The sequence below is a fragment of the Agelaius phoeniceus genome, chromosome 5 (genome assembly GCF_051311805.1).
Source record: "Agelaius phoeniceus isolate bAgePho1 chromosome 5, bAgePho1.hap1, whole genome shotgun sequence".
In the NCBI taxonomy this organism is placed as follows: domain Eukaryota; kingdom Metazoa; phylum Chordata; class Aves; order Passeriformes; family Icteridae; genus Agelaius; species Agelaius phoeniceus.
The window spans coordinates 61,011,392-61,034,461 of record NC_135269.1 but is presented as its reverse complement, the minus strand read 5'-3'; the positions used below and the strand labels follow the sequence as shown (position 1 = coordinate 61,034,461).

The window sequence follows — 23,070 nt, the reverse complement described above, 5'->3', positions numbered from 1 at the left end:
GCTTGGCGTCCTCCACAAAATTACAAACGGTAACATACATTGTATCACCCAAGTTGTGATTGAAGCTGTTGTGTGAATACAAGAGACTTCATCATTCATTCACCCAACACTGAATAACAGGATAGTTTTAAACCAGTTTTGATAACTGTCTATAGTTAAGAGATTACCTCAGTTGTTCCTACCATGAAATATCATTAACTGGTTGTAATTAGTTGACAGAAGTTCATGCCTTTAAATAATATGTCCTTTTAATATATATTTATCTTCGTGGGATATGAAAATAAAATATACAGCAATAGCAAAAAAAAAAAAAAAATCAAAAAAACAAACCCAAACCAACCCACATATCCCACAGACCAAAGGAAATCATACACAAAACATGATTTGCCAATGAAATTATAAAGGAGAATAACAACCCTTTTTATTGGCCACAATAGGCTTTAATTCTGAAAATGAGCAAGACAATTCGATACAGACACATTTGGCCAAGTTTTATAACACTGAACAATGTTGTAATCTCATTCAACTTTAAAATTATAGGGAAGCTATTAGAAAAAATACCACAGCCCTTGCTTAAGATTTTCTACTGGGGAGAAAAAAAAAAGGTACTTAGAAAAAGGCTGAGTTAATACAAGGACAAGCGACATTAAGAGGTTTCTCCACTTCATGTGCTGCAAATGACACATTCAGACCTAACATAAAAACATAGACAAAACAATAAAAGTGTGCAGGTATTCTGGCCAGCAGTTAGTTTTACACATCCATGATGCAATATTAAATTATCTCTTTCTTTAAAAGGCACATTTCTTTGATGTAAAATTCAGCTTTTGTGGTTCATTAATACATGAAAATGAAGAGTGAAACAATTTTACCATGCTTGTGCTTAAACAACACAGCTGTATTGGAAGACTTCACCCCACAAAACATACAGTGAAGCTGTATGAAGCTTGTACATCAAGGTACAGGGCACAACCTGAAGACTAACGAGTGGGAGATGACAGTCTAACAAGGAATAATTCAAGTCAGCCATTAATCCTAAGAATATGTTCTGTGCTGAAGTTATTATTGCTGCAGCAGGTGAGATGAAGAGTTTAAAAATAATTTTTTATCAGTGGTGTACATCAGAGCAAGTTTTCCCAGACAACACTTAATATATAAACCACTTTTAGATCACCTCTCTAAATTTATAAACAATATAACTAGTAAAATTTGTCATGAAATTGGTATGCAAGCTTTAGTTCTGAAACTGACAAACCTGGCATTTAGAAATCCAATTCAATCTCAAAAATCTATTGTGTACATTATGTTAGTATTGTTACATTAGCTCAGATCAAACGGGGCTTACAAGGAACTGACACTGTTTCAGTTTTCAAACCGGTCATTTGTATTCAAATTCCGTGACTCTCCATGACGTAAGATAAAGAAGTCATCTTTTTTCAAGCCATATCTTTCAAGAGCTTCATTCAATTTAACTGGAGGATCCAAGTAATACTGAAAAAAAATGAGAATAATATGAGGGAAAAGATACCACGGCAACATTTTTTGAAGGGGAAAAAAAAATCTCTAAAAAACGGGGGAGGAGGAGGAGGATATTTTCCAAATGAAAACGTTTGGGTTCATTTTAGATTTTTGAACGATAAGAACGCTGCTTTACAGCTGCAGAGTAACTAGCAAGGCTCAGCTTGTGAGCCCCAACTCGGTGCCTTAAGGCAGCAATAGGTGCGTCCGTGGGAAGCGCTGCCCGCCAGCAGCCGGCGCTTTCCCCGCTCTGCAGCCCGCGCTGGCAGCGATCCCCCCCCAAGTTACCGCGGTGCATTTGTTACATCGCCGGGAGGCGCCGTCAAGGAGTAATCATCCATTTCTGTGCTCCTAAATACACAGTAACTTTTGTACCGCGGGCACTAGGCAACACAATTTATTGGAAACACTGCGGACAGGAAACGTTCTATCCCATGTTCCTTCCATGCTGTGGCACGGAGGTGCACGAGCAGCTGGGACGGAGCATAGGTGGGACAGAACATTTGACAGATCAAGTGATCACACTATCAGGAATTAGTTGGGAGATAAAGTGGTACAACTGATGCAAAAACAAAGTTGAAAGACAGCTACCAAACAATATCAAAACAAATGAAGATACTTTCTATTCACTGCACTTTCAGTTGCTGTGAAAGTATCTGGGTAAGCTTCGTAGTAGATCTGTGGACTTGGGGGGTGTAGAGGGGAATAAAACATTTTTAAAAATCAAAAATTCAGAATAACTAATTTCTCTCATATCCTTTCTGGTTCTAACTTTGAATCAACTATTAAAAATACTGCTTATATATTTACTAGACAGACATAATAAATACTGTTTGATCTACTGGCATGCAGTTCTTACTATCTCCAAGTGATGCACCACTCAGTTTGTTTTTATTAATGCATAATATAATGCATAATACTGCATGTGTCCTCATCTGTTATGCTCCTCAGCATCTGGATATCAGAAATCCTTCACCATTTGCTTCAATAACTCTGTACTTTCTTAACCATGGAAATATTTTATGTAATTGGTTATGAAAAGCTAAGCATTGTTTTGAACAGCAGTATATAGAGTAACAATTTTCACTCATACAAAGTTCACATTTTAAGTTTACATTTACAGATATGTAGGTTAAACTGCACAAGCAAAGCTTCACTAATGACTGTCTAGTCCTTGGAAGTCTGAACTCATGTTTAGTGTTGCAATTTACCTCATTTGCTAAAGCAAAGGTCCCCCAATGAATTGCTACAGACTTCTTTGCTTGAACATCAATATGGATTCTTACTGCTTCTTCAGGATCCACGTGCTGGTATTTCATAAACCACCTACCAAAACAAAGAAGCACTTTTTTGTGTCACCTAATCCAGTGCAAGATTTCTCCTTTACTGCCATTGCAAAGTACAAAAATAAATATGTGCTCACCTAATCAAAAAAATCATAAGCATGTAGACCTGGACAACATACAGAACACTCAAGATCAAGAAACTAACATATACCACCATACCCATCAAACAGCAGTGCATTGATTGTACTCTCTTTTTGAAGGATATTTTCTTAGCTCTATTTTCAGTAGGTTAAGGACATACTACTGGTGCCCTGAGGCATTAGGGCTGAAACTTTAAATCCATCCCTAAAAAAAATTTGGTGCCAGCAGTACACACCAAAAAGTGTGTGCTCCAGAGATAGCCCACGGGAACAGGCAAAACAGAAGAGAGAACTTGGCAATTCTTGAAAGATACAGAATTTTTTACCATGCTATTTAGATTCCCATCTTTTTTTCTTAGTCCGTACATTCTTTCCTTCCAGAATCATATGAGTACTATCATCTAAATGTTTTCTCCAAAAGGAAAAAAGTTATCTCTCCTGAGCAAACAGATTTTTCATACTCTATAAGAAAGTCATCCTTGTCTCCAGATAAGTTGCAAACACTGAAGCAAGAGAAAAATGCAGCAAATGACATACACTGGAATGGGCTGGATTAAATGGTGCCATTTCAGAAAAATAGGCACAGAGTAACTCCAGATTTTTACTCAACATTTTTAAGGGAGGAAAGACTGCTGATTCATCTTTGCTGTTTAAGTCTGAAGAAAAAACTCTCCAAAAACTTTATTAAAAGTACAGCTATAGTTTTAACTTCTGGGTGTATTTTTTGTCATCAGTGCATCATTTCATTTACGTATATTGCTCAAGCTCTGATTTTCTTACCTTGGCTCATAAGCTCCAATGGGGATGGCTGCAAGATCAAAAGGTCCAAACCTTTTACCTATTTGTTCAAAAGCAAAACAATATCCAGTATCTCCTGCGAAGAAAAACCTATTCCAAGGTCCCAAGACAGACCAGCTGCCCCAGAGAACCTTGTTATCATCTGTCACAGTCCTTTTGCACCAATGCTGGGAAGGGGTGAAGACAAAAGTTACCGCATCGTGACCAGGGACACAGTTCTCCTCCCACCAATCCAGTTCGATGACATTCTCGCAGCCACACCTCTGCATCCAGGGCAGGAGCCCCAGGGGCACGAACCAGCGCAGCTCGCTCCCGAAGCGCTCGTTCAGGCTGGCCACGCTGTTGTAGTCCAGGTGATCGTAGTGGGTGTGGCTGATCAGCACCGCGTCTATCCTGGGCAGCTGCGCCACCGTGCACGGCGGCCCTCGGAAGCGCTTGGGACCCAAGAGCTGAATGGGGGAAGCTCTCTGGCTGAAGATTGGGTCAGTGAGAAACACGAGTTCATCCATTTCCACCATGACGGTGGCGTGTCCCAGCCACGTGACTCGCATACCAGCTCCTGTCTTCCCAGCATCTTCTGGTGTTTGGACAAAGTAAGGTTGTAACACTGGGAGTTCTTTGTCGAGTTCCTGGCAAAAAAGAACACAATATGCATGAGAGATTTCAGAATGTACTTGGCCATGGAACAAAAACTGCATACAGGGCACAAATCTATACTGTCAAGACTTGTACTTTGTTTATGCTTTTATGCAGAGAACTGCAGCACACACCAGATGCCTTTTTAAAGTCCATTTTCCCAGCTACTTCCTCCTCGTTTAATTTTAGGTTTTTTGCAACATTTACACTTCTTTGTCAAGAAAGAGAAGAGAGTACCTCTTCAGGCCCAAAGACCTGATAGAGTCTGGGGGCATTGCAATGAAAGCACTGCAAGGCACTAACAGCATCCCAGGAAGGGATTCCTCCACCTGAAAAAGAATATGTATACATACACACGCACAGAGTGTTACTTAACAAATACTCAAGTTTAGCTCATGCAACTCAATAATGCATCCCCTTAAGTCCTAGCACAAGTAAGTCACAGATGAAATTAAATGCCATGTTCCCCAGCCACACTCCACAAAAGCTCTGCTAACTTTTATCAGGCCCTCTTTCTGTCCATCCTCATTACATCTAGAAGTAGCACACAAAGGTTAACTTCACTCGGCTAATGTTAGCTATTACAATTGTGCCTTCCCATCCTGCCAAGAATTTAATGAACATTCATAAAAAACAAAATAACTTTTAAGATAAACCTTAAGGTACATAGATATGCTTGGTTATGAAAAGGTTCCACCACCTCCTCTCTTATTCCAGCTTAACAAGTTTTGCAGTCCCTATTTGACTATGAGAGGTCAGAAAACTGGCTGAACTTAATCCAGAGGTAAAAAATACACAGCTCTCATTTTGATTGGCTCCAATTTGACTCAGTGTGTATCCTGGCACAAAGGAGGCCATGGCTGTACATTACCTACTGAAAGTCACTACACAACCACCACTCATTCTCTCATTTTGAACCACAGTTATGGTCTTCACTGCAGTTTGGTTGAAGTGCTAATGCAGAAGTTTTATACATAATAAATAAGAGCTTTCCTATTAAAAAAACAAACAACCAAAGAGTCTTCTCAGAATTCCTGACCATCTCCAGGTTAGCCACAATGTGGCTAAGGCTCTCCTCCCAAACATTCATGGTCTGAACTCCTCACTCTGCTTTACAAGAATTTTCATGTGCTAGGGCAGCTTCTATACTCCTGGCATTCCTCTCCCTCATAATCACAAATGTCCCAGCACTTCTGGTTCCAAGTCAAGTTCTGCCTGCCGTGGTTGCTGCTCTCATTCTCTCAGCCTAGCACAGATTAGCACTATCAGTGACTTTATACAGAGCTGACCTTGTGCTCCTTTAGAAGTCCAGCTGATGCTGTGACAGTTCAGAACTCCAGGAGTTGCCTTGCTAAACCAGTCCTGACAGCTTCAGGGAAGTTACTTTCTCCACAATATTTTATTGATTTGGAAGGCATATGTTGGGAACAACAAAGCATGCACATCTCCATCCCCCTGCAATTCTGCTGTAAATAATAAAATATTCATGAAATTGCTTTTTCTGAGAGCTAATGGACAAGACATGCTTACTGCAGAAGTTTCATTACTGTCTCCAGGAATGAGAAATAGATAGCCTTCTATAAAGCTGAATATAAGGTTAGTACAACTCATCCCCTTAGTTCATACAAGAAAAGTAGGAATCTTAGACTGAGAAAAATGGCTGCTTCACCAAGAGAGAAGCCATCCTTTTCTTATTTCTATTTTATTCTAAGTACATGGGAACAACATTGGCCACAGAAATCTGAACCACAGAAGTGTTATACTGTGATATTTCAACTTTAAAAAAATATACACAAAACTAACATCGTACTCAAAATGGAAATTAGGACAAACCAACAAATTACATATGGTTAAGTCAACAGATCAGATTATATCAAAGAAATAAAACTCTTGATATGATATGGAACTTAATGAATCGTCATAATGCAATTTAGGTCAATTAGTACATTTTTAATGGAAAATGTTCTCTTTAAGTAGCTGGTTTTAGAGTCAGACTCCGAATTTTCTCAGAACTAAATTAATTCACTTATTTTTGCTGACATTTGGCACAAATTAGTTTTTAAAATTAGCATTATGCAATATTAATAAACAATATTAAATGGATAATATTGGAACTGGCCAATTGGTGGGTGTGAAAAATCATCAGTTCCTAAGTGGGACTCAGACATATTCTATGAAGTTTTATCAGGGGTACAGTTAATTTTCTTCCCAGCAGCACCTACAGTGCTGTGTTTTGGATTTGTGCTGCAATCAGTGCTGACAGCAGACTGATGTTTCAGCTACTGCTGAGCAGTGCTTCCACAGCATCTCAGCCAGCTGACTGGGACACACAAGAAGCTGGGAGGGACAAAGCTGGGATAGCTGACCCCAATCCATCAGAGAGATATCCCATATCATATGACACTGCACCCAGCAGTAATATCTGGGGTAAGAGGAGGAGGTGGGGCACATTCAGAGTGGATGGTGTTTATCTTCCCAAGTAACTGTCTCATGGGAGGCAGCCCTGTTTTCCTGGGGATGGCTGAACACCTGCCTGCCCATGCAAAGAGAATAAATTTCTTTGTTGGCTTGTGCATGCAGGTTTTGCTTTACCTATTGAACTGTCCTTATCTCAACCCACAAGTTACCTGATTTTTCCCCTTTCAATCCACTGGGGTGCAAGCAGTGGAGGGTGGAAGGAAGCAGCTGACTGGAACTTGGCTGCCTAAAGCCATAACACATCTGCACTATTAATAAAGGTTTACAGGGATGTAGTGGAATTGATGCTATCAAGTCCTTAGAATAGTTGATTTAAAGGTAGAACTAATCACTATAAAAGGCATTTGTAAAAGTCACACAGACAGGAAGATTGATAGAGAGGAGCACAGTCCAAACAACTGCTGTCCTGACCTATTTAAATGAAATTCTGTGAACAAAAGTTCAAGACAAACCAAGAGCACAAAGGCAGTATAACCTGTACAGAGCTTTTGCTCTCCAGGTTTGTGATACACAGGCCTCTGATCCAAGCAATGATTCTTCAGAGGATGAGATCAGAAACCAGGCATGTTGTTGAGCTACCATGGTAAATCACACCAAAACATTACTTCTCAGTGCATATGATTTGTGTTTGGGGTTGTTTAGTTGGGTTTTTTTTTTTAGTATTTTACAAAAGCACAGTAAAATCCCCTTAAAGCAATAAGAAATACTCAACTCGTAAGATTTCAAACTAAACCACAAATTCTATTAGCAGTATACTTCACATGAAATACTTAAAACTCACACAACAGGATAAAGCAATATAATGAATGAAATATGTATCTTATGGAACTTTTATCCTGCTATAATACATTTTGTTCTGTCAGACTAACCAGAAACATTAAAACTAGGAGAATTATAACAGATTTTTGAAATACAGCAATTATGTCAAATCAGCTACCAACAGAAGTAAAATGCGCTTAATACTGTCTTGTCTTCATTACTCAAGTAATATAAAAAATTCCTCCTGCTGTGTCCCCTCCCCCTCCCCGTTCTTCTTGCCCTCCTAATGCAAAGCAAGAAAAAACACATGACAGGCTTTGGTAAGACTAGCTGATTAGCTTGGGATTTTTGGTGCTTAGTGCATACTGGAATACCACAGGATTTACAGAAATGAGAACAATCTAAACTGCTGATCCAACAACTAATAATGAAAGATCCTCCAACAGCACTGAACAAAGTTAATAATAAAGTCTGTAATGAAAATATGAAAAGTGCATGCATTCTGGATGATGATAGAGGCTCGTTGTGTAGGCATGATTATAATACATATAGCTTTTCCACAGTGAAGTACAAGCACATATTCTGGATAATATGCTCATTTTTACATACACAAAGCACTTGGTACAGATAAACTGAACCTGCCCAGCATAGCAGGGCATCACTAGGCTCACTCAGTGTGGAAACTGAAGCAGGAATCTGGCTCAGAGGATGTGACATCTAGCAGTGATAAATAAAGTATGGAGCCCTTCGTCTGAATTTTATACAAGCTCAGATGCACTTCACAGGCTGATGTAGGGGTGGAAGAAAACTGGTTGAAACTAGCATCAAAATGGCTGAGGACTCCAGAAGTGCATTTCATTGATCCCTATCTAGGTTTTTCTCTTTCTAATTTACTTCACCAAACTTGTGAATAATTACAGGTGCCTAATTAAAAGATCTCCTATGCAAAAAAAAAAAAAATTAGCCCATGATTAATCCCAGCTGGGTCAGAGAGATGGCTTTTTGGCTTTTCAGCTGGTGCCTTGTAGATTTCTTTGTGATCATCCTTTATTGTAGGGACAAACTGTAAATTAAAGGGGAGTGCTGCAGCTCTGCACTCCACAGTGCACCTCAGCTTTGCCTTCAAGGGACCTCAGTCACTGCCCAGGTTTCTGACTGGCACTGGGAAGACATGAAGCCTGTTCTACTCATACCAAGGAGGGCAGCAGTCAAAGGCAACTGAAAACTTACAGGTGTGCATTTCATGGAAATGTGGGCAGCACACAGTCTAGAAAGCTGTACACACTGATGCAATCATTGTCACTACAAAGAAGACACCAAATTTGCTGGACAGCATCTCAAGACTGACACAAGTTTGCTGTTCTTTTAAGTTAAATTACTTATTATCATATTACAGCCAATTCATTTGTTCCTTAAACATCCCCAAACCATCATGCATTAGTGCCTAACATAGCTTTCCTGTCCATAAAACTGATAGAATTCTTTCCTTCACAGGTAGTTCAAGTAAGACAGAATGGAAAGCTCTTTGATAAATACTGGCTGTTAGATTTATAGCTTGTGATACCTTCCTGCATGCTTAAAAGCATTATTAACACCTGCTTGTTAACAAATACTGTCCTTGGTTGTGCACCCTTCAGCACAGCTTTTCTGAAATACAGTCAACACATCAGAAATGCACTGAGAAGTAATTCTGCCAAAACCTAGTCATCTTCATACCTCCTGTGACCACAAAAATAACCCATGGCTTTCCAGTACCCATTACTCTTCATGGGAAAGAAGCTTCTCCTATCTCCTTCTTTACATGCAATACCTGACAAAAGCATTTCACCAACAACAAATAACCCAGTGTTAACAAAGTGTTACCCAGTGAACTGGCACTGTACTTTAAGTGTTTCAGTACAAATACTTGCTCAGATTAGTTTTAATACATGCAATTTTTTCTCCTGGTGTACTGAAACATAAAAAACCAAATTTGTAAGTATTTTCATAAGTAGGTGACAGAAACTATTACATTTTCATTCAAAAGATGCAACATATGTATTAAATTGCCATCTAGAAAAAAAGGCAAAATTTTAAAAATTGGATATGTCATGAAATAAGCTATTTCATGCAACACAAATTAAGTTAATAGTGTGCTTCATAAAGCAACACCTATTAAAAAGGAATGGCTGTAACTAGTTTATGACTGAGGGCGCCAATTTTTTTTTGTTTTTATAAATATAAAGTGAGCTGTATAAATTAAAGCATGTGGAACTAACAAGGAGATAAAAATTAAAGAGGTAGAAAGTATTAACCTACCTTTTGAAAAGAACAAAATGTCAATAAAATCAGAAAAGTAAGGCTTAGAAAAGTCTCCAGAAGATGCCTAATGAGTATTAGTTAGAAACTGTCCTATTTTATTGATTAGAGCAGAGGTAAAAGCAGTCTTATTCACAAAAGTAAAACATGGAAGTATTCACCTGCTTTGAGCGTGGCACATTGCTGTTATTTTTTTCCATGAAGGACCATTTCAAAATGTTGGGCAAGGTTGGTGATTTCCATGTTGGCCACGGGTTGACAAATCTCCCATCTTTGCCCCTCTTTGATTTAGTTACATCCTCTTCTAATCTGTAGTCCAGCCTGAAGCTTTTTCTGAAGGTCCTGGAAGAATCATTGCTCCCGGAACCTCGACCCAAATTCTGACGTTTCTTCACTGCTTCCTTAGGGTACTGGTTACAGGCAGTTGAAGGCTGCTCTTCATCTGTGTTCTTATCCATACCTTTTTCAGGAGAGCTAAATCAAATTTTATATTAATCAGTATTTTCTTGGTCTAGCATCAACACTCATAAGACTGAATGTTCTCACACACATTAGGAACAAGCCCGCCTTTCCTGTTTTATGATCTACTGTATTTTTTTAATCAACAAAATATGCTTTTAAAACAGTCGCTGTTACACAAAAGACTTCCAAAACATGCTGTGACAAGCAGTCATGAGGGCTCTTTGTAGTTCAGGCTGAATTTTACTCCCTGGAATGCACAGCTTCAGATACTAACACTATTATCTACCAACTGCAAAAATGAGGGGGAAGGGTTTCTTAATTTACATTTTGGAAGAATAGTCATTCCTCCTGAAACTTATGACATTTGGTGCCTGATGTAACACAATCCTGCAAGTCTGTGCAAGAGACACTGGAACTGTACCTTACCTTAGGATTTGCCTATATAGTGCCTTGGTTTTGTAGTAAAAACTGCAGTCTTGTGCAGCATTACTAACACTTATACCAACACACATGCAGGAAACTCAGAACACAAGAGATATTCGGCACTGTTTAGTATTTTATCTAAAACAAACAAGAAGTTTATTATTATAAAGGTAAATAACTGTTTCAAATACAATTTTGATACACATTGAACTGACCGGTGAAAGGCCACAGGAAATTGAAATATTTTAAATCACAGCTGCAACATTCACTCTTAATTCCATCGTGAAATATAGAAAAGTGAGAAAATAACTGAGAAAAAACTCATTTCTATGAAGTCACGATTCTGGTACATTTCTTAGAAAACCACCAACTCAGTAGTCAGACTCTCTTATTTCAAACTGCACTTTGTGTTGCAGACTTTACAAATGTAATTGAATTATACCCGAGGTAGAAAAACCAAATAGCCCTATTTTATTTTAGAAGTTGCCAAACCAATTCAATTTATTCTAAATGTTTCAATTTCTATGTTTACTTTCAACTGAAAGGTTGAAAGTAAATACACTGTTCTGTTAGCTTAAAAAAAAATGGTTACTGTTTTAATGAGTGCACAACTTTCTGGCATTTACAAATTCTACCTAATTAAAACTGGAAGACAACTAGTAATGAACAGACAACACTATTTACAGCTTAGCTGCAGGAATAGCTTTTAATAACAAATTGTGAAGTTCATCCTGTGGAAAATCCACCACATCTAGTAGATGGACAGTTTTGTCCTATCCACTGTTTCAGTAATTCAAATACTCAGACTCCAGCTGTACATTCAGGAGCACTGGGCAGATGTAGGCAAGGCAGTCCATGCAAACAACACTGTCAGAGAACAGAATTGAAGCTCAGTTTTCTTGGAAATTGCATAACTCATTCTGGCCCCATAAGCTCAGTTACAGGGAAAATTAAATATAGTGTTCACTGCAACATTTCAGCTAAGATATTACACACATGTGTCAGCAAACTGAACCCAAATGCATCTGCTGATGATGCTCCAACTTCAAATGCAGAGTCCATTTCTGCTATTTCAGCAGCAGCTGACAACCAAACACTAAGTATGGTATCAGCTGCAAATAATATGACAATTGATAAATATTGTGAAATTTTCTTAACAAAATAACCATTATTGTGCTATACAGTAGAGATAAAATACTAACACATCAAAATTCATTTCTAATAAATAAAGCATGAACAGCATTCAGAAAACACAGCTGATAGAATTTTTTTTACCCCGGTTACAATCTTATTTTATGTAATTGCTTTTTACTCCTGTTTCCCTGCAGTTTTACTGAAACCACTCCACTAACATATTTCCTGTTTAGCATTAGGATACCATATCTGAATCATAATTTAAATTTAGCTGTTGCTATTTCTAGGCTTTTTTCCTCTATTCCACTAAACATTTCCCGGAATCAGCCTTCAATGAAACACTCAACTTGCTCTATAGCATTTTAAGCAGATGTAAATGGTAACACAAGGAATCAGTGCCACAAAAAGGCAGACAGAATACCCAAAAAATGGCACTGAATATTTTAACTGTTACTTTAACTTAAGAATTGGGTTTGGGTTGTCTTTTACATTCCTCAAAGAGCATTTTCGATGCCAAGTCAGTTTATTAATTTAGCAAAGCACACAGACACAGCATAAAACAGCTACTCTTTTAGAAAGCATCATGAAAACAGATCACAAAAGTTCAATCAGATAGGTACTTAATTCCAGGAAATTATTCTCTTAACATCTCAGACATCTGATTTTTAAAAGGTATATGACTACCATAATTATTGCTCCTACAAGACATTTTATATTAGAGACTAGGGTGCCTAAAGTTTTATTTTTAAGCTTCTCTTTATCTATTCATCTCTAAAATAGGTGAATTTTACTTTTGCTTAAACCTTCATAGAAACCTTTGATCTTTTTCTGAAAGTATAAACCCCTAAGGGAGGCAGGGATCGACTCTGCTGATTAAACAGAGACAATGCCAAAGCATTTAAGGCACTGCAGGTATCTATCTGTCTGCCAACATATTTTCCACATGATGCACATACATTACTTTCATTAGTATTCCATAAGCAACTGAAGGGATAAAAGACCTCAGTGCTCACAGAATACTTTAAACCTTTTACATGCATAAGAAGGGGACAGATTTACAATCAGTTAAAGTATTCTTGATGAACTGTAGGTTCCTTTGAAGTATCAGTCTTGCCAGATAGTTTCTGTTCCACTTAAATTTATTAAATATATCCTACAATATTCATGACATAATTTTCTTATATAGAAGGAAAAGATGATAATTTCTTGAAAGCCAGAAATCAATCATTAGCTTAAAATAAACCCCAACCAATTATAAGCCCAAGGAGATTCTTATGCTTTTGCAAAAGAAAGCCTCTACAGATAAGGAAATTTAGCAGGTATACTTTAAATACTAGAAAATATGCAATCAGAAATCAGTTGGTTTTTCTGCCAGCTTTCCTAAATTCTTCCTACCCAAAAACAATAGTTTGGCACTTGAAAAACTACTTTAATGGCAGCAAAAATTATGAGCTATAGAGATACAGAGCTTTGTTCCCTTAGGAGGGACAGAGGGAAGGGATCACATCCCTGGTGAATGCTTATTGTTATGTAAAGTTCTACACAAAATCTTTTTATACTTTTAAACATAAAGAAAAACTACTATTCCACTTAAAACCATTAAACAGCCTTCCTGGCAAATGGAACCCATCCTTCAGGATGAGGCAACTCACCCCAACAGAGGGCAAGTGCATTGACACTATTTGTAAGAGGGGCTCAGGAGAGACACAACCACTCCCTCTCTCTCTGTCCTCAGAGGTGCTTTGCTCTTTCAACTGAATTCAGAAGAGGAAATGAACCAAGAACATACAAACTCCTAAAGAAGACCATTAGTCATCCAAATCCACAAGGCCAGAAGGTGTTCTGCACAGAGGGAAAGAACACAGAACAGGCTGATGAATAAGACAAAGTTTAACATGAATCAAAATGCTGAGCTCACAGATCAGGTTTTCCAGCATCAAATACTAAGGCATCCCTCGTAACCCACAAAGGAAGAGCAAAGTTGTAGATCTGGCAAGACATGGCATGGAGGATCCATGTCTGACATCCCACTAAACTGGCTTACACTGGCTTACAACAGGATATGGCCCTTAGGACAACAGGTTTTGGGTAAATGGTTTATTTTAGCATTGCTTATATAACTGAAGACTTGGATACAAATATTTTGGCTATGAGCCTTGTGTTTATTTAGGAAAATAAGAAAAAATTAGCTAAATATTTTAATGCTCTGTTTCAAAATAAGGTTTGCAAAAGGATACAACAACATTACAAGAAGCACTCTGCCATTATAATTTTTCTTTTTAAATGGTCTTTTAAACAAATTATGTGAACATAGCCATAAAATCTCTTGTCTTCACCTTTTCCACCCAGTCTCTGCTCCAGATCTGCTGCTCCATAAATGCAATGGATGTAGTTCCCCCACTATCACAGAGCCATGCACAACATGCTACAAAGCATCGAGTCAGGCAAAACAGACTTACCCTTCTTTGCTACACAGAAATGTGGTCCTTATGTAACAAATCCACAGGCCTGACAGGTTAAGAATTACTACGAGGCTATGGTTTACCAGAACACAACAACTTCCCCAAAACTTCACAATTGCCTGGTAACATGCCATAGCCTCCCAAATACCTTGACTTTCTCTGCTTTTTTGAAGTAAAGGGTTTGGTTCATTTTTAATCACTGTCTTCCTAAAGCCTCCGACTGGCCTTACCCTAAGGCAGAGCAATAGCGCTCAGGAGCTCAGTCCCTGAGTGGGACCGGGTGCCTGAAGCCAGTTCACTCATGCCAACGCCGCGGCTCAAACCCCCAGCAAGCTCAGTGATTCTCAGCTCTATAGTGAAGGCAAGCTCTCAGGATTTCAGCCCTGCTCGCTAGGTAAGTTTGCCCTTGGCTGGAGGCTGCAGCAGACGGAGAGAGAGGAGAAGGAGAAGGCGCAGGCTGTTCCATGGAGATGGCTTTATTTGGGGAGGTCTGTGAAGGGTCTCTGCTCTTCTTTCTCCCCTAATGGGGTACAGTATGCTGCTTTTATAGGGTTGGAAAGGATCCAAGCTTGGCCAAGGTAAGGGGTTAACATGACATTGCCTTATAGGGTTACAGAGATAGGCTATGGGGCGGATGTCCATGGAGACAGGAACTTCTTTGCTGCCTCAGCATTCCTATTATTCAGATCCTCCATGGTGCTTTTCCTAAATCTATGGGGTTTACTACACTGTCTCTCTGTGTAAACTACATCCAGAACTAGGCTGCACTAATGATCACCTAGGAGAGATAATTCCCAGCAAACTCACACCACTGCAGCCTTACCAAAACAAGACTCTGAGCTTTCTCCATATACAGCTACATAACTCTGAAGTTTTCTTTCATTAGACATATTTTTAATGACTGCAAAAACCCAAGGATTTTGGCTTGAAATAAAACAAAAAAAAATTGTTTCAGTTAGAAGGAAAGGTATTTGCAAACGCTAGAGACCATGTAAGTAATTGGCTCCCACAAGCTTTACTATCAAATGACTGCCAGCTAAGTTTTGGCTCTGCTTTTATTTTCCCTTCAGCTCTGAAATTGGCTGCTTTAATTAATGAACAGTTTGAGACTGGAAAATTCTGAATTCATTTAAACTTTTATTGTGCAGTACTTCAAGTTGTTCCATCTTACCATTATAGACTCACCAGAACAAGAACCTGAGCTTTCTGTGAACTGTATACTGCTAAACATCTTGAAGTTCTCTTTCACTATACCTATTTTTTATCACTACACAGCAGTTGCACCAGCAATTATTCCAGATGCTGCTGTTATTAGGATTTCACACAAAGAGCTCTCAAGCTTGCATTAGCTGATCTGTGAATACTTCTATTATTTGAATCACATTAAAAATCCTTAGCAACAAAAAGTGTTGGCAAAATTTTCATTCAACATATCTCTAAGTATCCTGATTCTACACTGTCCTTGTGTACTATTCAAGAAAGATTAATAAAAGAGTTGATAACAGAAAAAGGAATAGCTCTCTCCATAAACAGCCTCATGGAATGAGAATAAGTGCTTTATCATTCTTATCTAGCTTTGAGGATCAACAGTAAAACAAAGCAAAGTTTTATTTAGACATCATGGAGAAAAATAAGATTATAAAGAAAAAAAGGTGAGACATCTATCCATGGTCATCTGTTGTTAGGCTTATTCTTTAGCAGCTGTATTACTTAAGCAGCTACTACCATGAGCCAATCCATTTCTGTCCTCACTACTCACCCAGGCTTGCCAAAACAAATACTTTTGTCCACATGGTAAACTTGTTTAGGAAACTAATCTAGCTGATCATCACTTCTTACCTTACCATCCCTAGAGAAGCACTTAATTTTCACCTGCATCATGGAGCAACCATGCAAGTGTTTATACCAACAAACTGGTTAGGACAGGGAAGGGTGAGAACAGGAATATATTGTTGTAAACAAAAACTACTTATGCCAGCACTGGCCTAGAAAAAATAATTCATTAAATACCCTCCATTTAGAATTCACTGTGTGGCTCAGATTCACATACATCCAAGTTAGGTTCAACAATTCCTCCTACCCTTTCATTTTCAATCTATTCTCTTCCAAGGTTTCATTTGCACTTAGTACTGATGATGCTGCCAGTCTCCATTTACCTCCTTAGACAGTAATGTTTCATATTATAACCAAGCACATTCAATAGCTACCTACCACCCACAAGGCAGCCCACTCCCATTACTACACATTCCACCTCTATTTTGCTGGTATTCATTAGGGGAACTAAACCAACAGAAAGTTATTCATGCCTATCAGCTACACCTTTGGATGCCTCTGGATACAAATGCAAATAGGCTTTAGAGTCAGGCCCATCAGGAGTCCCTGGAGCCAATCATTTCTAAAGGCTGGGTTAAATCTGACCAGCTGGGGCACTGTGTCACTGAATAAAGATCCTGGATCTGGGACAATACATAGCTATTTTCCCTTTGTTTCCAGGTGCCCCAGCTGACCGTCCCCGTCCAATATGAGCATTCTGTAGTCCCCAAACATGTCTATGATCTGTAGATAATATGAGAAGATTTTTGTTACATGCATATCCTGTTTAGGCTGTGATCCCTGATATGACAGTAGCTGTCCACAGGGGACATGCAGTAGAACAGAGATGACAGACCCAAGAGCCCATTTCTTTAGTGATATAGGCCTTTAAAATAAATTATTTTCCTCTCTGCCTTCATCTTTTACTGCAATCTTGAATAAAAGAACCCAAGAGTTGGCTTGTGGCCATCACATCTGAAAGAGCAGCCTAGACTATCATTATGATTAAGCACAAGAGCAGTGTAATTCTGTGCTATTGCTGAAGCAGTCACCAAAGGGAAGCTGGAGTCAAATCTCTTACACCAGAAAGGAAATTGCTTTCCTTTGCTCTCCCTAAACAACTAGTTTCATAAGACTAGTTAATTTATAGGGAAGAATGTTGAAAGAACAAGAGCTAGAATCAAAGATTTCTTACCTGCTCTGCAGGACTGAGGCTGACCCACAGCAGCAAGGTTTGTGCATTACAGCTGTGTTATGGTACACAAGACAATGGCTGGGTCACAAATCAGATGCAGACAATTTTTAAGCCAACAGAAAAATGACTGTAGATGGCATATGCACACAGCTGTACAGGTAAGTCATGGATTCCAACAGCAGCTACAATCTCCATGGATGGCCCATGGATTTCAAAAAAGCTTTTCCAAAAGAGCAAACACAAAACTTGCACCAAGCCAGCTATAGGATCCAGAGCCCAGCTTTAATGTTCTGGCAGCAGCTGCACTGGTGTAACTATTTATGCAAAGGAGCAGTTCATGAGTTTCAGCTGGTTACTGATGTGACTCCAGTCAATGACAGAGGCACACCTTGCCAGGATGGGGTTTACTGTTAGAAAAGATTGTCAAACTTTGAAGTTGAGCATTTAAAAACACACTTCAGCCACTCCTGTGTGTTAACAGCCTCTACATCTTGGAGTTTGCATTTTAAGTTATGATGCCATTGAAGCTGTTAGCATATGTTTTTCTTAACTAAAAAGTTTTAAAATATTACAAGCTCACACTCCATCCTAAGGGTAAAGGTTTTCCATCTAACATCTTCATGTCAATTAGATATGACTAAACCCAAATGCTATTACATGTAATGAAATTAAGGCTCCACTTCAACATGCTGTGGGAGAAAACTGATGTCCTTTGTAGCATGTGGTTAGAGAGGCATGGTAAGAACTGTTTCCCTAAAAACGAACAGAAATCATGTTAAAGCTTTGATGCAAAGGATCCACATGGCACAGTAGGATCTAAAGTTCATTTATCATCGACTCCAGAACTTTTATGTGTGCAATTGCTATCTCCACCTCATTTACTAAGCCTATTAATTTTCTTTTTCCTTGTCTCCCCGTGCCAGAAAGGAACAAACACCTATGCAAACTTCCTCTAGACTCACACCAAGAATAATCCTTTACAACTCTATAAAACCTTAGTTGTCCAGGAAGTGCAGCAACACCCAAGAACTCCATTTTATTTTTAAGTTAATAGACAGTCATAAAATTTTGTTTATATTCATATTTAAAGGCTTGTCTATTTTGATTCCCTCTTTTCAGTTTAAGGTCCAGGTACATTTGATCCAGTGTAATTTCTCTGCAACATGAAAATACTTCCCTAAATTCTTTCTATTCTTGATTTTCAATATAAAATCAACTTTTGCTTGTCCTAACAACATTCTTTCTCTCCCTCTATATATTTACATACACCCCATACATATATGGATTTTACAGAACTATTTATAACATTTGAATTCAAATTTATTGAAATCCAATCAAATAATTTCCAGGTCGGGTAAGATAAGGAAGTGAAATTTTTTTTTAATTGAAATAGATACTTTTCTTCAATGCACCTGTTCAAAGGCCAATTTTAAAACAAGTTAAGCCAAAAGGTCACCAGCCTTTCCAAATAACAAAAGTTTTGAACATCCAAACTTGATACCAGAAAGTCAGAAAACACATCCAGTACAGCACCCTTATAGTTCTTTAACTGAAACACACATCCATTTTAAGAAGAAATTCCAGGGAACCGTACAGAGCCACAGCAAAACATCAATCCTGAAGGAAACTGGAAACATTATGATACATAAATGTTTTTCATTACACCCTTTTTTCCTGTTTATACAGGGCCTTTGATTCCATCCCCACACCTCTAGATTACAATGTCTTCACTACTCTAAACAAAATGCTTTACTTGTTAGTCAACAACAGAAGTGTTAATACTAGAAGTTGTGTGGTTTGGGTTTTTTTTCTTATGAAAGAGTCAAGGCATACTTCCAACACAAACATCTGAGCCATCTACTAATTTTCAAGGCACCATCCTAAATACACAGGTGTTTTAAGGAGACAAAGTGTTTTATGTGAACACATCTGAACAGACACACAAACACCTTGCTATTACCACATTCTTATGAGAAACAGTTGAATATCACCTACAAACCTTCCTACAAAGACCAGTCCAAAGCATGACAAAAATATTTCCAAATATTTTAAGCAATAAAACCTGTTGTCATACCATAAGCCTTATTCACTAGGCAGTAGGACTTCCAGCTCCAACCACAGTTAACAGGGCTTACAGAAGAAGTAACCCTTGGCAGACATTCTTTAACACCCAATTTTTCACTCACACATCTTATGAAACTTTCCCAGCAGGGGTATGATGGCAGCAGTGTTTTCACAGTGTCAGCTGGCAATGCCCAGTTCCCTTCCCTGAGCAGCTTTGCTAGGTTTATCTGCTTGGGCACAGTTGTAGGCTATCAAACCCAAACCATCCCTTCCTTGTACAGCTGCTAAACACCAAGATGTTACATGCCAAGAGTATATAACACATTACTTCTTTCCTAAATTTTCTAAGACTATTTAAACTAAGTGCAACATTCAGTTTACAGAAAAATCCTTTTTGCTCGAATCTTTAGGCACAAGGCAATCAAGTGATTTTCCATGGTCCTGACTCTGAATGTATTAGAAGTGGAGCTCACACTGCAACCTATAGAGTTCAAGCAATAGACCAAAAAAAATTAAAGGGAGATCAGTTAAAGGGAGATTCATAGATGTGACAAAAAGCAAAACTAATTTCACTGCAAGTGTTACATATGAAGACACTAATTAATATAGCAGTATTTCTGTTTTTCTCATCACAGACAAAATAATTGCCTTCCTTTTTGCTGAAAAGAACTTAAAAGCTATTTCTGAAAGAAGAATTAACAGTTTTGGTTCAATCTTGAGCTTATAAAGGCTAAGGAAATAGCATTTTTCTCCTGGTTATTCCTTAAATCTGCTTAGATAATGCAAGTGAATAAAATTATAACAGCGGATTGCTTCCTCTTAAAAAGGCTTCACATCTCGTTTGATTTGAGGCCATGCAGAAGCTGAATAACTGTTATTTATATTTGAACAGTTTCACTGTCATCCCTTACTTCCCTCCTCTCCCAAAAACAACTCTCCATCATCCATAACTGAATCAAACAGGGCTTTCCAACCTCCAGGTACTAAAAATTCCCATTGTTTTTTATAATAGGAATTTCAGTTTGAGATAATTTGGGGTATTTTGAAAGCCACTGTTGCAATAATTCTTGAATTAATAAGTAAAAAGAATAATATTCTTGTCTTCCTCAAAATGTTATCTACAAAGTAAGATAAACTTCCTACTTTGTTAATTGATATAGCTGCTACTATGAATAAAAAAATACTCTTTTCAAAGTTTTTTTTACAAGAAAACGGAAGTGGTTTTCCTGTTATTATCTTTAATTTTGATACTACTTTAGTCCGTGCAGTTTGAGAATTAAAGAAAAAAATACTTAAGTACAAAAAGTACTTGCTTTTAAACTAAAAACTTGCTACATAATCACCATTTAGCAAATGGAAGAAATCATAATCGTCACCAGAAAAAACATTTCTGCACAAGTTCATGAATTTTACTGCACGCAGTCAACTAACACTTTCCCCAAACCCTTGCTAGCTAGAGATAATTGACGATCATTGAGATTATTTGACTGCACTAATTACATTAAATGACCTCCTTAATATCCTCCACTTCGCACTATACAATTCGAACAGAAACATCTGTTCGTGCCTCCTCTTCAAAAGAAAACATTCTCCAAGCCACCAACACTACGAAGCGGATTTTTTTTTTTTTTTTTGCGATTATATAACTTGTTTCTTTCCCAGCGCTGCTGCAGCATGTTTTACTGTCAATTGACAGAAACGAAAGCCTTGCGCTGGGAGCGAAAGCAGGACTTTTATCCTTGCAGGGTTTCTTTCGCAAGTGCGAAAGGATGCCCCGGTCGCAGCCGGTTTTGGAGCCCGTCAGGGTCTGTGCCCAGCCGGGGCGGCAGGCAGGGAGTGGGGCAGGGGCACACGCCGAGCTCCGTGGGCAGCCGGGCTGTGCCGCTCCTCCCCGGCCCCACACGCCGAGCTCCGTGGGCAGCCGGGCTGTGCCGCTCCTCCCCGGCCCCACACGCCGAGCTCCGTGGGCAGCCGGGCTGTGCCGCTCTCCCCGGCCGGGAGCCGGGCTCGCCGGCCCCACGCACCTCGCCCGCCCACCCGCGAACTTTTCCGAGCGGGTGCCCGCGCCCGCTCTACCCCGCTCCCACCGCAGCTCAGCCCGGCCCCCCCCCACTCACCGGCCCCACCGCCTCCCGCAGCGGCTCAGCCCGGTCCCCCCACACTCACCGGCGGGGCCTCGGCACCGTGTGTGTGTCTGGAGAGCCCCGCTGCCGCGCTCGGAGCAGGTGCTCCGCTCCTCCGGCCGCCAGTCGGGCTCTAACGGCGGCAGCCCGGGCAGCGCCTGCCCTCCGGACGGGCACGGGGCGGGAGCCGCCGCTCGGCTCGGTCCGGTTTCCCGCTGCTCACAGGAAGGCGCGGGGGCAGAGACCCCCGGCCCCAGAGCGCTGCTGCCGCTGGAGCGCCGCTCACCTAGGCTGCTGCTGCCGCCCCTGAAGAGTCTCGTCCCCCTTCTCCTCCTTCTCCTCCTCCTCCATGGTGCCGCTCCACCCCTTCCACGGCGGCCGCTCCGTAGGTCTTCGGTAGGAGCTGTTGAACGGCTGCGGCGTTCCACCTGACCAGCCCGCCGCTGAGGGCAGCGCCACGAGCTGCACGGAGTAGCTCCACAGCGCCCGGCGCCCCGCCATGGCGAACCGGGGCTCCGCGACGCCTGGCCCCTCACCGTGGCGGCAGAGGGCACCCCACAGCCCGGCCCCGCACCGTGGCGGGCAGAGGGCACCCTGCAGCCCGGCCCCGCACAGCGGAGCGGCGCCGTTAGCAAGATGGCGGCGGGGGGCCGCGTCTGAGGGACAGGGGGAGTCCCGGAGCCATGGCGGGACAGTGTCAGAGCTGCCGGCACGTTCTGCCCCTGGAGGCCGGGCTGCTCTCGGCCCCGGCACAAGGGAAGCACTCAGCTGCGCTCCTGGCCGGCTCCGGTGGGCGGTAAGCGCTGCCTGCAGTCCCGCTCGGGAGCACGAACGCGCTCCCACCAGCAGGTGCTGCGGTGAAAATTTTCCTGGGCTCGGTTGTCTTGGCAGCCCGGGGCAGTGCCGCCATCCCCGGGGAGCCGGCACTCACGGGGGCTGCGCTGCCCGGGCAGAACAGCCCATCCTGCAGGCACCTGTGTGAATCTGTATCCCTTCGGCCATGGAAGGTAAAACTCGTGTCCAAGTCACTTCACCTGCTGGGTTACAACCATCCCCTCACTCCCTGCTCACGTCTGACTGAAGTTTCCAGGCTATGGGCGAGAATTGAGGCATTTTGAGGCAGCCAACCCAGAGGAATTGGGTTCTCAGAAATAAATACGTATTTTAAAAATATTTCTTTGCTTCCTTAAGGACAGTGCACGGCAAAGAGCAAAGCTATGCAGGTGTGATGTGAAAAACACTCCATATTATCTAGCAGTGTTATGAAATTTAAGATTATCTGGGGCTCAGATAACACATTTATGTCCATTTTATCTTTAAGCTTGGGACTGGGTATATGGTTCATTGGTAAAGAAATCCTAGCTATGTTCAAGGCCAAAGTTCTCAGTGCATGTCTTGGGAGACTAGAAATATGGGCCTTACTCTTCTGTTATCTGTCATTCTCTTAGTTTCCTTAAGGTAAAGGAATCATAAAACTATCAA

The 23,070-nt window shown here is 40.3% G+C and overlaps 1 protein-coding gene across 1 annotated transcript; it reads right to left on the bottom strand.

The window, feature by feature from the left end:
• Nucleotides 1–383: 383 nt before the first annotated feature.
• Nucleotides 384–22,288, bottom strand: NAPEPLD (N-acyl phosphatidylethanolamine phospholipase D). Its single transcript, XM_054631057.2, is given in 7 exon segments — nt 384–1,491; nt 2,730–2,844; nt 3,725–4,371; nt 10,075–10,387; nt 21,875–22,133; nt 22,136–22,231; nt 22,234–22,288. Coding segments are annotated over 7 exon segments (1,599 nt in total). The 5' UTR covers nt 22,274–22,288; the 3' UTR covers nt 384–1,362.
• Between the last annotated feature and the right edge of the window lie 782 nt (nt 22,289–23,070).